This window comes from Streptopelia decaocto, assembly GCF_964273445.1.
Source record: "Streptopelia decaocto genome assembly, chromosome: 2".
Lineage (NCBI taxonomy): Eukaryota > Metazoa > Chordata > Aves > Columbiformes > Columbidae > Streptopelia > Streptopelia decaocto.
In genome coordinates, this window is record NC_138655.1 from 35,826,889 (window position 1) to 35,841,030 (window position 14,142).

Consider the following 14,142-nt stretch of genomic DNA (forward strand, 5'->3'; position numbering starts at 1 on the left):
ATTTGTTTTGCCTGTATATGAGAAAGGATTCATAAAATCATGTTATAGAATGAGTCACTTTATTCTCTAAGTCAGGCTAATTGTGCCTTTAGATGAAGAAGGAATTCTTCTTATAATAATTTTTGTCAAATTATCTAAATCCAGATCAGTTGTACTAAAAGTGTCTTTGTTAATTTTCTGGACTGAATAGCAAAAGCAAACCTTCCAAGTACAGGTTTTTGGTAGCTTTTTTTCTGTATCTATAAACCCTGTTTTGTTCCACCTTGTGAATGATGTCACCCCTTTATTTAGATGACTTAATATGCTGCTTAACTTGCACTGTATTCCAAGAGCAGCTTTGGCAATAACATTGTTCTGCAGCTACTTTCCCATTTGAAAAACCTCTTAAAGCTGTTATCCATCTGCATTTCGCTCATCGTGTGTGAAACATCTACACAGAAAACAGTAAGCTCTCTGTTTCTTACAGCTATATTCCAGTCTACAAACCAATTTATTCTCCAGGAGAATTAACCCCTCCTTTTATTTCTCTTTCGCTCTCTTTCTTTTTGGTTTTTTTGGAGGGTGTTTTTTGTTTGGTTGGTTCTGGGGGGATTTTTTTTTAAATCATATGCTGTAGAAGTGAACTTAGTTTGATAGCTTGAAAGAATCCCCCATTTTCACCTCCTAGACGTCTGGGTAGAGAACTTTATCTTTTGTTAAAATTGCTCCTGGGCTGTGATAACTCTATTTAGCTATTATTTGAAGATGATTGGTGAAATTATCAGCACTGAAGCTTAGGTACCAGTTTCTAAAAAAAACAAAAAAACCAAAAACAACTTAAAAGTTTGGGGGTTTTACTCTAGTTCAAATTATGTCCATTCTCAGTCTCATTTCTTACGATTCATGAAAACACCCTTTTGTCTATGAAGACTTCAGGCAAGGGAGAACGCTTTGCCAAATGCAGCACCTCAAGAGCATTGCAGGTTTCCCACACAATACAAACTGCATTTAATTTGCCTTGTAACAAAGTAGATCTTTATCTCTAACTATAGTCACTCCCATCTGGCATTCTTTTTTAAGATCTCTGACACTGTGTCAGACACTGCATCAGAAATAGAATATGGGAGTTCAAAGGGAAGAACTATTACTGTGTAGAGTAACAGCCTAGTGGCAGTCAGAGAAAACCAGCTACACAGGACATTTAATACCAGCTTGAACTAAATGCCAGGTACTAGCAACAGGATAAGTCTGTACTGACAGAGATAAAGGGAACCAGAAGCTGATAGTGTTATCCTCTTAGCACTACAGGCCAAAATTTTGGGTCCTGATTTTCTCATCTATTTGAGTAATACAATAGTGAAATGGGAGGTTAATGGGAGGTTAATGAAGTCTGATGACAAATATTAATATCTCAACATGTGAGAAACAACTGGTTCAGTCCATTCTTCTCACAAGTCACCGTGCTCCCATGTTGGGCCCATTTGTAGGAAGTTATAGAAGCCATAGAAGAGATAAGACACCTTGCTGCACTGTACCCTTCTGCAGGTGCTCCGAGTGGGCACACAGAATTCAGTCAGCACTCCACTCAGGCACAGGTAACTTACATGTGGCCATTGACCTGTTCTCTCTAATTCTCAAATAATGAGAGAGCTGTAATATTCTAGAGCAAAAAAAAAAGGCAATCCCAGTAGCAGGAGGGTCTGAAAATACACATTATTTTAATTAAGAAGTTGGGTGGAACTTTGATAAGACTTTGTCCTTTCCAAGTGAGACCCAAATAATTAAGCCAAATTAAGTTAAAGCTGGTACCAAGGAACTCCTTCAATTGTTTAAATAAATCCCTCTCAGAAGAGCCCCAATATGCCCAAGGAAGTGAGGAAGCTTCTGGAGGAGGTATCATAGAATGTAAATTGACTGAAGGGTAATGAGAGCAGAGTATTTTTAAAAAAAATACAGCAAAGTGAAAGAACTGAATTATGAAAATGCAAGAGTAAAATGAAACTTTTTGTCTGAGCCAAGAAGCACATTTCCTAACATTTGGAACTCTGCCAATCAAATTGCAAGTAAAAAGATGTATTCTTCCTACAAACAGCCAAAATACCTTCAGCAAACCTGATTTGGTAATCTGATTTGACAAGTCGTATTATCTACAGAACGCCTGCTGCCATTAAGAGGTGCATTCATTTCAAATCACTTTACACAACCAAAAAATGGATAAAACGAGGAGGAAAGACACCTGCTTAATTGTAAGTATGCAAAACAACAACTTCCACTAACTTCTTTTCCAACTGTATTCAAGTGTGCTTACAATAAAATCCCATAGTATTTATATATACATAAAATCTGTGAAGTACACAAGACTACTTAGAGAAGAGAATACAGAAAAATAAAAATAACATTTCTAAAACAAATGAATAGACTAATAAGTTATGTATTATGATCTTACAATAAATACTAGGCTTTGTCATAACAATGGAGAGAAATGCCAACACTGAGAAACTTTCAATGAGACAACCCAAATACTCAGGCTGTGATTTTATAGCACAGTCTTTTGAATGCCTATATAACTGCATAACACAAAACTGAATTGCTCTTGGAACCAGACAGGAAAAAAATCCTTGTCTTTGTGTCCTTCAGACAAATTGCTTCATGCAACTCTCCATACCCACTAGTTCAGCTGCTGCAAGAACGCCCCAGACAAAACTGCTGTGGAAGTACTGAAAGAGAGAGCCAACCGCACTAATAACTGTCTTGAAGTAAGAGAGGCAAGGTGTCTTCAGACTCAGTGAGGTAGGAATGTTCCAAAAGAACAGACAGACTTCATAATCTTGAAGAATAAATGCTAGTTTCCTCACTACTGAATACAAAAGCAATAACCATTTCTCTCTTTTGACTTCCCTTGCTACTGATGAGAAGGTACATTTTCTTAATTCCTTCAAAGTTTAAAGAAATTGCTGAAGTGCAACAGAAGTGAAAAGAACCAGTCAAGCTGGTATCATCCAGTTCCTCACCAACTTCATTAAACAGGGTAGGGAATGAAACGAAGGTGTATAGGCTAAATAAAGCACTGCTTTGCATTCTCTGTAAGTGAAGTGACAAAAAGGGATTTTATGAGATCTTTCTCTCACAACTCATATTTTAGACTGCAGAATCATGCAGCACAGCCAGTTAAAGGACAATAACAATAGCCAAGGTTGCTAGGTTTGGCTCAAGATCTGAGCCGTTTGTTCCCTGGTGTGCAGGATTGGGAGAATATATAGCATCTTGGCACCTGCTGTTAGCAGCTACTTTAGGGAATTTAAAATTTAATTAACCTTCATGGTAATCCGTACAAGATTTTATGTAAATTCAAAAAGACCATGTAGATATCTTAGTATTTTTCTTACCTTTCTACTTGTTAATCCATGGACAACAAAACCCAGTTGAAAAAAGGTGCCACACTTTAATGTAACTAGTTGTTCAGAAATATTTTACAACATAAGCAATTTGTTTCTAGTGAATTGGGAAGAATCTCATGATTAGCATGTTTGCTCCTTTCTTAAACCATAAGGCCATGCTGCCGACAGCAAAACTCCCTAGAATTACAAGGCCATCCAGCCATTGCTGCTTTGGCAGTACTGTGAGCTGAAGTTCCCCCAGGTTCCACAACCCCGCTAAAGAGATGCTATTGCATGGGTGATTCACTATGCCTGTAGCTTTGCTCCTAGAGCAGCAGAAAATGTTTTGAAGCCCCTCTTCCTCCATAAGTGGCTTTTTAAAGCAGTAATTTACAAGGAAAATGGGAAAAAGTAGAAACGTAGGGTGGCATATGGCCAAACTTTTGACTTAATTTCACCACAGGTTGCTTTTTATTTACAAGCGGCTAATCCCCTCTCAATCTACACAATAGAGCAGCCACCAGCAAAGGCAGGCAGATAAAATTGGCATGCCTCTGTATTGTTCTTGCTAATCTGAACCATTAACAGAAGGGTGAGAAGGCTAGTTTTGTCATTTAAACAGGCTTAAATCCCTTCTCCAAACGTGCTTTTGTCTACCTAGAAGAATGCATCTACGAAATTTAAGGGGTTTCTGTTAGTGTTGCGTTCTCAAGTTGATTTGGCTACAGGAACACCAACCTGTTTATTTGGCCCTCTTACTGTAAATGCAAGAATTATTTCCAGCTGTCAAAACCAAAAGGGGTTCAAGCCGATTAAATTATTTCACAGAGGTGAGGCAGGATGAGATTATAAAGTGCTAAGAGGCAACTATTTGAAATCCTGGACTGCACCTGTGCAACTAGATCTCCATTTATACAGGTGCTTTTCAAATTGGATTTGAACATTTAAATTCCCCGATTCATCCCCCCAAAAACCACAGAAGCTCAAATAACTAATGAAATTCAGAGACAGAAAGGCTTAAAATAGTTTCAAGCTGTGAAGTAAAGGCCTAAGACTAACCATGTTCTTTGATTCATTGTTGATGCGACATATCAAGCACAAACACAAGTTGCACAACCCAAATGTCAGAGGTCATAGGGTAGCCAGTAGCTAAGTAATTATTTTTTCTTTAGCACTGGAGAGGTCATCACCTGGCCCATAAGCACAACACACAGCTGAAAACCTGTGGAACACAATGTATTGGTTAGCATGATCTGGTTTTGTTTTCCTTTTTACCTGGCACATCTTGCACAGATATTCAATGTGACCTTTGCTTGAGGTTCAGCCATATGAGCACTTCGAGTTTGATTGAATTTGCTCCCGGAAGACATCACACTTGTTACTCCTTCCATTCTTAGATCATCAAGATCCTCTGCAACAAGACAGAATGACTGGATGAACACGCTATTAAATTCTGTAGCAATAAAGGTGCTTCACTTGTAGAATCACTAAAGAATGGAACAACGCAAAAATCAGGAAGACAACACACAGTTACTTGTATAAGAATAGGAAAAGGCATTTGAGAGGATTTATATATATATTATCACCCTGTTGTCAGAGGTTCTTTGAAAAATATTCAGAATAATTTCCACTTCAAACAGTGCTGCATATTTTTCAATCTTTATTTTTCTGATTAATTTATAAAAAACTTGTCGTCAAGAGATGCTGTTGTCCAATAGCTTCATTTGACACAGGGCATATGAAAGAGAAAATTAATTTTTTTGACTGTATGCTCCTCCTCTGATTTTTTTCATCGCCTATTCACTTAGCGATGAGAAAATATTGCTAAGATAAAAGTGTTCTGCTAAACCCAGAAAATGTGAAATGGATACATATATCACATTGAAAGAGACCGTAACCTGCATACTTATACCCACCGTATTGTTGTAGTATTTCGGCAACTCAAAATAACAACTACATTTTCTACTACTATAAAATCATTCCCATTTTGCAGGAAGACAGCTGAGGCTCTGAGAGGATTTTTTGCCCAAGATCACATTGGAAGAGCATAGCTCAGTTATACAGTAAATGAATTCTCTTGGTTTAGAGTCAGGACATTCTTTAGGGTTAATCTGTGTAATGTTTGCTAATATATAATAGACAACTTCTGTATTCACAATGCATCCATAAAGCCCAATTTTCAGTTGTTTATGAGATGGTTAGGTTCTAACAAGGAAAACACTATCTGCTATTAAATGAGCACCAATCATTCCATGTACTGACTGCTGCGTGTGGCTTATGGCATATGGTATGTGACAATCTAATTAAGATATCTTTCAGATAATGTATACACATATATTTTCATATATTTCTATTTACAAAAGAAAGCTGATGTTAAAGGATTTGAGTTAAACAGAAAGCACATAAAGGTGGAGTTGAAATCCCAACATCAGATGGGCAAAAGTCACAGAGAACTTTAAAATCAGAAAAGTCAATGTTTAGTTAGAACTTAAAATACACAACTAGTCACCATAGATACACAGTGGAGCACCAGGCTCCTCTTCATACACAAAAAAGGGAAGATACAATTCCCCAAATCATTACCTGAACTGTTCCTGGTTGTCCTCTACAGTTCATAGACACTGCTCTTACTGCTGTGCTTCAAACTCTGGGCAGTAAGGTCAGATTGTTGGGATTATGCCATGTTAACAATGCTCTTTTTGGGAGACAACCGTTTTAATAAGCAACATCCAAGAACAACAAGGCTAAACATAAATGAAACTCTTGTTACTAAAGTCGTTGAACTAGATTTTCTTATGTGCAATGTTTCATTTTAGCGCTTCAGAAAACTCTCCTCACCCCCAAAATTTGTTGGCTTAGCAGTATAAATTGACAGCTACACTGAGGTTTCTGGCATCGATTTATAACATTTCCACACCTTTTTCTTTAAATTTCATCGAATATACAAACTAATTCAAAGGACTTGGAAGGCTATATGATAAAGAATTACGAAATCAATCACCCATGAGTCATTTCAGAAAAAGGTATTACATATTTGGAACACGTTATGTATTAAAATAACAACAGTCTAATTGTGCTTTAAAGAGGTGTGAAAAGTCCCATATTTTCTAACAGATGTAAACCACTGGATGGATTACAGTTTAAATGAAATTCAAGCATATGCCTCAGGTTGTTGTTTTTTTTTTTTTTCCCTAACAGATGTGATTTCTTTAAATGATGCTTTCAGCTGTTTTCTGCTTAATTAACTTTTGGCTCTTTGATGACTAAAACTGTTTCAATAGAACAATGACACAGGCTGCCCTCTATCAAACCTTCTGTATTTGAATCTGTATATCAAAAACATGCCTTCTTTCATTTTTAGTCAACTACCAACATTTTTCTCTGAAAATAAAATCAAGTGAAAATTTGTGCAAGAAACATGGATTTCAGGGGCAGCTGTAGTGGTAGCTAACAAAGAAGTAGGTACAATATTTTGCAGTATTGATCCATTGTCACATTCAGTTAGACAAATAGCAGTAGTATGCACGCTAATGTGCAGATTGAAAAAAATAAATAAAACCCTACATCATATACAATTGTTAATTTTTCTCAAGGAATTCTCATTGATCTAGTTCATCATTGGATAGAATTTTTCCATGGCAAACTATGAAGAGCTGCTAATATTCAAACTAGACAGAGAAGTATAACCCCACCTACAAATCCAAAGAATGACTACAGCATTTGCTTTCTCTTTGATTACTGCACTTCTGCCTTAGAATTGAATTATTTCAGTTTCTTCTGGATGCCTCAAATTTACAGTGCAGATACTGCACCTTCTTCTCACTAAAGCAACTGGGCTTTGAGAAGCTGCCTGGTTCCCAATACCCATAACTTTGGATGAGAATGATTGACCACATTCATTTTCAAAGGCCCTTAATTAAAAAAGAAATCATACAGTAATTTTAATATTAAGCTCTCTGTGTGTATGGATTGTTCAACAATTGATGCATGTTTTGCAGAAGGATATTTGTTCATAAGTAAGTATGTTATTAAAATAAATACAAACAGCTAGTGCAATTATGCATTTTAAGAGTAAAAAAAAAAAGGTTTACGAAGGTTCAGACATTTCTATGTAACATCCAAAAGAATCAGTCTTAGCAAAAAAGGATTTCATTGAGAAGTCAATTCAGTTACAGGGTCTGGAACACTGAATCTTCCTTTGCTAGACCAACTAGGGATGATACAGCTGAGCAGTTCAGTGATTTTATTGAGCAGCAATGAGGTAATTCACTGAGAAAAGAGAGAAAGAAAAGCCAAGTTGATGACTGCTTATGTGATGGAAGACAAGAATACTGTGAAACGTCTGAAATCCTTAGAAAATGGTTACCTATCTTTGTACAGGGATAGGCTGGAAGTTCACATAAACTAAACAATCTCACATTAACAAAAGTTTGTTATTTTAATGCATGACTGTGCACTGTATTTCTTTGATTTAATGTTATTTCTCTGCTATTCTGTACATGAATAGAGTATGGGAAGACCCTACCTTGGTCCTATAGCAATTTCCATTAAGTAAGTTCTGTGTAATAAAAAAACCTACTTATAAAACAAAGAAAAACACTTTACATTTTTCTCAAATCAGCAATTCACCAAAATAAATTCATATGGTTGCAATCATCATGCATTGCCATAACAACAATACACAAAAATACTTAGAAGTGAGATAAAGATCACAAGTGTAATACAGCACAGCACAGCACCGCACCAGATGTTTTCTATGTTAATAATAATGCTGCACTAAGCTAATTTTTGTGTGGTTTCTGCTGGTTTTTTTGTTGTGTTTTTTTTTTTTAACAGACAAATTTCATCAAAAAGGGAAGGCGAAAATGGGTATCTGCTTCAGATAAACAAGAACATAGACATGTAACCAGGTAATGTTTTTAAATAGGATGTTGTTTGTAATAATTTACTTCCTTTCTTTTTGGGGAGGAGGGGCTGGGGAGAGGGAAACGGGCACAAATGCCAAGTATTCTAGACACTGTGCAAGATTGATTCATATCTTGCAATGAGAGGGTGTGGAATCACCTTACAAACTCTGCTACACAACTCGCACACCCTTCACTTTAAGGGCAGACCTCTTCTTACGCAAAACTCCTATTAAATGCAGTGAAAGTTCAGTTGCACAGAAAGCTCATCTAATCAGGCTACGTGCTATGTTGTTTGATATGATCCAGTCACTTTTGTCTCCTTCCTCCACTATAAAACATGTAGCAATTTCCCAGGAGTAATTCAAGAAGTATAAGATGCAAAGCAAGAAGAATTCCTGGTTCATCTTTTGAGAGGTTATGACAGCTCAGAGTTTGCCTGTTCAGTCTAACACTAAGAAAAGCACTAAATGTTTTCATGTGAGAGTAACAAATTCAGATAATGAATTCTGATTTATGTTCTTGCAGGCCACCAGTCAATTCTGATGCATCGTAGAATAATGCTTCTTTCTTTGAAGCAATGAATTTCTCAGGGCAGTGTTCTTAATCATGATAGACATTGATGTATTCCATATACACAGCATTGATTTGTCAAAGATTGTTGACTGAAGCACAACTCTCAATATGCACTACTACTCTCATTAAAACAAACAAACAACCCCACACACACACCTTCCCCTCCCAATCAACCCAAAAAAAGCCAGACTAAAAAAACCCACTGCCAACAGCAGTTCTGCTTGCATTACAGGCATTTATGCTGCTTCATATGTCATACTTGTTAACTTACTATGTTAACGAAACTTCTCTGTTCCAGATACATTTTCTTACCAATATCAAGAGAGCCCAATAAAAATCCCACCTTAATTTAAAAGAAAAAAGTTACAACAAACAGGAATTAAGCTTCCAAAGAAGAACCATTAATCTAGTTCAACTGATGTTCCACTCCTTTAGGATGTTTAATCATTTACTTCAGCAGAAGCAAAACTGGAGTTATCTTCTGCAATATACTAGCTGCAGGACGTGTCACTTTGTTTCTTCTTATTCATCTTTGACTTCAGTGTCATGAAGAAGACAATGCTATTAGTCTGGTACATACGTTCTAATATGTATTCCTATTAACATCTTCAAATATTGGAATTTGGCCCAGTTCAGACCCGTGCCATAGACTATGATGCAAATATAATCCTAAGTAAATCCATCAAGAGACTTTTACTCCTTACAGCCATTTGAGATTCCTGAACCCAATGTTCTGAAGATGTCTTACTTTATAAGCATCTCAAACTGACAATAAATTCCCTAAATGTTTGTGCTTCCACTGATGGAGGCATACAAAACCAGTTGAAGCCTGATGCTGCTAAATCCTTGAGCTTGCATATCCACCTCTACTTGTATCATTTGTCAGAGCAAATCCAGCAAGAATTCCACCTCACAGTCAAAACTGCAAAACCAACGTGGGACTAGAGAAAGCAGCACTGCTCGCAGGTACAGAAACACCCAATGAGTCACTCATGTGAGCTCTTACTTTTAACCAGCAAGAGTGAGAGGAATCTGTCTTCAGTTTCTCCACCTTTCTACACATAGGAAGCCTTTTCTGACAAAGATGCTCTACTTTCATTAGAGCCCACTTCAGTATCTTAGACAACTACTGGCCCACAGGGCTCCTGCTTATTCTCCCTTTTCCCACTAGGTGGGAACTTTGTTTACTACAGAAAATAAAATACTTGCAGGAAAGACTGCACTGACTTAGGGGATGAGAGTGTCTCCAAGACGCAATGTCTGGGCTTCAGACCCTTGCTCCAAAATGGGCAGATGATATTTATAAAACAAGTCTTGGATAACCCAACTGCCCAAACCACTGACTGAATGCAACATTATAGTCGCATTTCATTTAAATGAGTCCGTATCTACTGTTGAAAAGAACTGGCATCATGGCCTCTTCCCATTCCCTACCGGTAATCCTAGGACAAATGATCTAATACCACCAAATAAGCGCCACTCGCCCACTAGTTCATCAACAATAACTGACTACATAACCACTGTTGCTGCACACCAATACTGATTTTTAACTCACTGGTCAACACTATCAACTAGGTAGTTTCATTCAGTGCTAAAGAATTATTTCAAACGCTTTATTTTTACAATAACAGGAATCTACTGTTGATTGGAGAACAATAATTAGTTCTACATTTCCAATAAAATAACATTTAGAATATTTCATTTGTTACATCACATTCTATAATGTATTACTGCAACTGCCATATTTGTACAAAAGTACTTGCACTTTAATAACAGTATAAAACCACAAAAGAGTCGTAATAAGAAAATCCACAAAACAACCAAAAATTCTGGACTTCAGAAGACACATAAAGCAATGTATTTTAATGTTTTTCCTTGGCAAACTTTTTCTTTTTTGCACTTTAGCCTTAAGTAAAACAACTTGTAAAATTAAAAGCAAATTTTGATCACTATTTCTTAATCAGCTCCAATTCTGATGTCATTTATTTATGCAACCACTATATGTCTTTGAATATGCAATTCAGACCTCAGTCCAACTCTGCATTATTAAAGAAAACCACCAAAAAAAGCTTTGTCATAATAACAGAATAAGCCATGTTTAAATCAGTAACTTTTTTTTCAAAAAAATCAAAGCATTACAAAGGAATGTATATATTAAAGGTTTCATTTTGTTTTTTATTTCAGTTTGCTTTTATATTTTCTAACAAAGAGGAGCCAGCCATAATATTTTTCAAGTGTATTTGGTTAACATAGTACAGATGTTCCTTACAGTATATATCCAAAATACTGAATTTCACATTACACTGTCGCTTACAGTTTTATGAAATCTATTTTGAATTAAACTGATAAATTTGCATGCTGTTTATATGAAGTTTTATAAAAATGAGCTAAGATGAATAATAATTCATTAATTCAGTAGTACACCTCACTAAACTGCAACCAACTACAGTGAATTTTCACCAAGTCAGAGAAGATATTAAACGGTTCAGCTTTCTACAAATCCATTTTTGCACTGAGGGCCACATTCATATTTCTTTGCATCCACCTAATCTACTCGAGCAGCCCATTGGAAGGATCAAGCTCAGCTGGCTTGTCAAGAGGCCAGTGGCAATTCATCCACCCTTTATTGAAATGAAAGTTGAGGCATAGCATAATAATTACAAATAATCTTATGGCAAATATTTCCGGTCACACTGAACCTTCCAACAGCTTTCTTTGGAAAAATTGTTGGTACAAGCATTTTCGGAGTGCCAGTTAGCAGAGCATCTGTATGCTTTCTTTCACAAACCTATCTAGAGCAAGGACTCCTCCAGTGGAAATATCTCTCTTTCCTTAACTACTTTTTTTTTTTTTAATTAAAACTATCAAAATTAAAACTACCAAATGTAGTCAACCACCTTACTTGCCCTTCAGAGAACCTTCTTCATGAAGGGAGGAAAACACTAAGAAAGAAGCAAGATGCTTGTAGAGATTAAATTTTCTATTGAGAAACTAGTGCAACTCTTATTTTTAAAAACGGGCTTTTCAGTCACGCACTATACCCAAACACACCCAGCTGCAGACCAAGCTGTTGTGGTAGCAAATTTCCAGATAATTTAGGGACTCATGTTTGAGTGATCTCAGACTGGACAGTTTGGGCAGGCAGAGAGAAAGCAAAGAAATCTTTAAACTCTCTGTGTGCACAAGTACAGTTAGCAAAGGATAGTGTGTTGTGTGTAAAAGTTCATAGTAAGCTCTAGGTGCACTGAAGTCCTGACTGAGACAGTAACATGTCACTAATTCTATCATAAACTCCAAAACTCTTAGATAATAAGCTAGACAGAACAAAGTGAGGACCTTTGTTATTGCTCCTCAAACTTCCACTTAGCTGCAAAGGGCAACTGCCCTCCTTACTATCTCTGCTAACTGTGAATCAAAAATAAGATGGCATCCAACAACTGAAGTTACATCATTTCTTCCAGTTCCATCCTTCTATCAGCTTGCATCAACTCTGCTTTGTCCCGAGACAAGACCATCTGTTTTGTATCACTATTCCTGTTTTGGCCAGACACTGGGACATCTGGAAGACTGCACTGTCTACACTTGGAGAAACAGACACTGAGCTGGATACCATCAGCATACCAATGGCATCACAGCTGACAGGACATGCTCTTCCTCACTCATTCATTAAATTCATACCCCTGATGTCTTTTGAGAGAGGGTAGAACAAAATTCTTACATATAATTTTATCTCTCCAGCTGGGTCTAGCAGATAAACTAGCGGGTATGTCAAAACTGTCCCACATATCCAAGAGATTAGCTAGGTAATAAAGTTTCAAATAAACAATACAGTTTTCCAATTTTTTTTTACTGAAGAGAAGTAAATGCTTTCTAAAGAAACCTATGGTTACTGAGAAGCCTGTGTAGTTGGGGGTGTTGTATAGGTGCTGCTATCTAATTTTATTAGATTGTTTCGTGTAACCTACCAGTTCAGTGCACCATTGGCTTATGTTTGCTCATACTTTTGGTTTGGATAAGAGAAAATTAGAAGTCAGTAGGTTTTGCCACGATGTTTGCACAAGCACACTGCAATAAAAGAGAGAGATGGCTGAAATGGAAAATAATCTAGTGGTACATCTAATACATGTGTTTGCTACACTTTCACTGAATGTTGCAGGACAAGATTATTGCCTAAATAATAAATCAGGCATTGCAGAATGCTGGTTCATGTAACATTAGCTCATGCCTACTATCTCATACATCACAGAGATGCATTTTTTTTTACTCAGCACCACTTCACCTTCTGGATATGAATTACAACCACACACTTCCCCAGAAGATCTCCTTTCAGAACTGTAAAACCATCTTGTAAACAAATCAGAGAATGTTACCTGATAATTCCACATTTCAAGACACAATAATGTTAATCATGACTCCACTGAACTTAAGTGGAATTTGTCATGACTCCACAGACTGAAAATTTATCTAAAATATTGCAAGTTCCTCTCTTTTGGGATTCATCTCCTTAATATGAGAGCTGTGAAACTCCTGTAGATCTCAAGATGGTTAAATGTGGAGTCCCCAGTAGTGGAAGAGAATGTGAACCACAGCCCCTGGTGTCCCCTGTATGTCATCCTCTGCAGAATACCCAAATGGCAGGCTAACCATTCAAAGCAATCCTATCAATTGGGAATGAGACAGAGATGCTAGAATGGAAAGCAAATTCAACATCAGATAGCAAATGTTCCTCAAAGAATTGTAAAAAAAAGTGGATGAAAGAAACACAAAAGCCTAGGAAGCACACACTTCATATGCTGGAAGGAGGCAGCAGAAGAGTACATAATATCACAGAAGATAAATTACTAATTCAGTATATTTTCCTTCTCAAAAAGAACCATCTGTACTAAATTCCTAGAATGCAGGTAGTGTGACTGATAACTTAAAAATGAAATGAGGTCAAACTTGCAGTACATACCATATCAACAGGAGGAAGAGAGGGGAAAAAAAAGAAGTCTAAACTGAAAGCACCTTCCACAATAAACAGCAGAGGAGATACATTTCAAGCAAAAAGAAAACAGGTAGCATTGGAGTGGAAGGAAAGTTAGGTCAACACAAAAAGGCCAAGTGATTCATGGCTTTTAGTCTTCGGGGGCACTAGCAAAGCTCACTGGCCCTGAAATACCATGAGTTCAGATGGCAGATGAATGAGGTCAGACTCCAAGGTGCTGACCAGCAGTCACCACGGTGCAGTTGTTCCCAGTGACAGAGAAAGTTTCTCTTATTTCTGTGCTCTCAGCCTTTTCCACCACTCCCAGTCATTTTGGTGC

General features: G+C 36.9%; 1 protein-coding gene across 1 annotated transcript in view; it reads right to left on the minus strand.

Moving 5' to 3' along the window:
• Window positions 1-14,142, minus strand: part of LOC309435810 (uncharacterized protein C8orf34 homolog) — a gene marked incomplete at both ends in the record, with an annotated part of 142,163 nt that overhangs the window by 38,441 nt on the left and 89,580 nt on the right. The window contains 1 exon segment of the mRNA XM_082044554.1: window positions 4,632-4,767. Coding sequence (XP_081900680.1) covers window positions 4,632-4,767 — 136 coding nt within the window.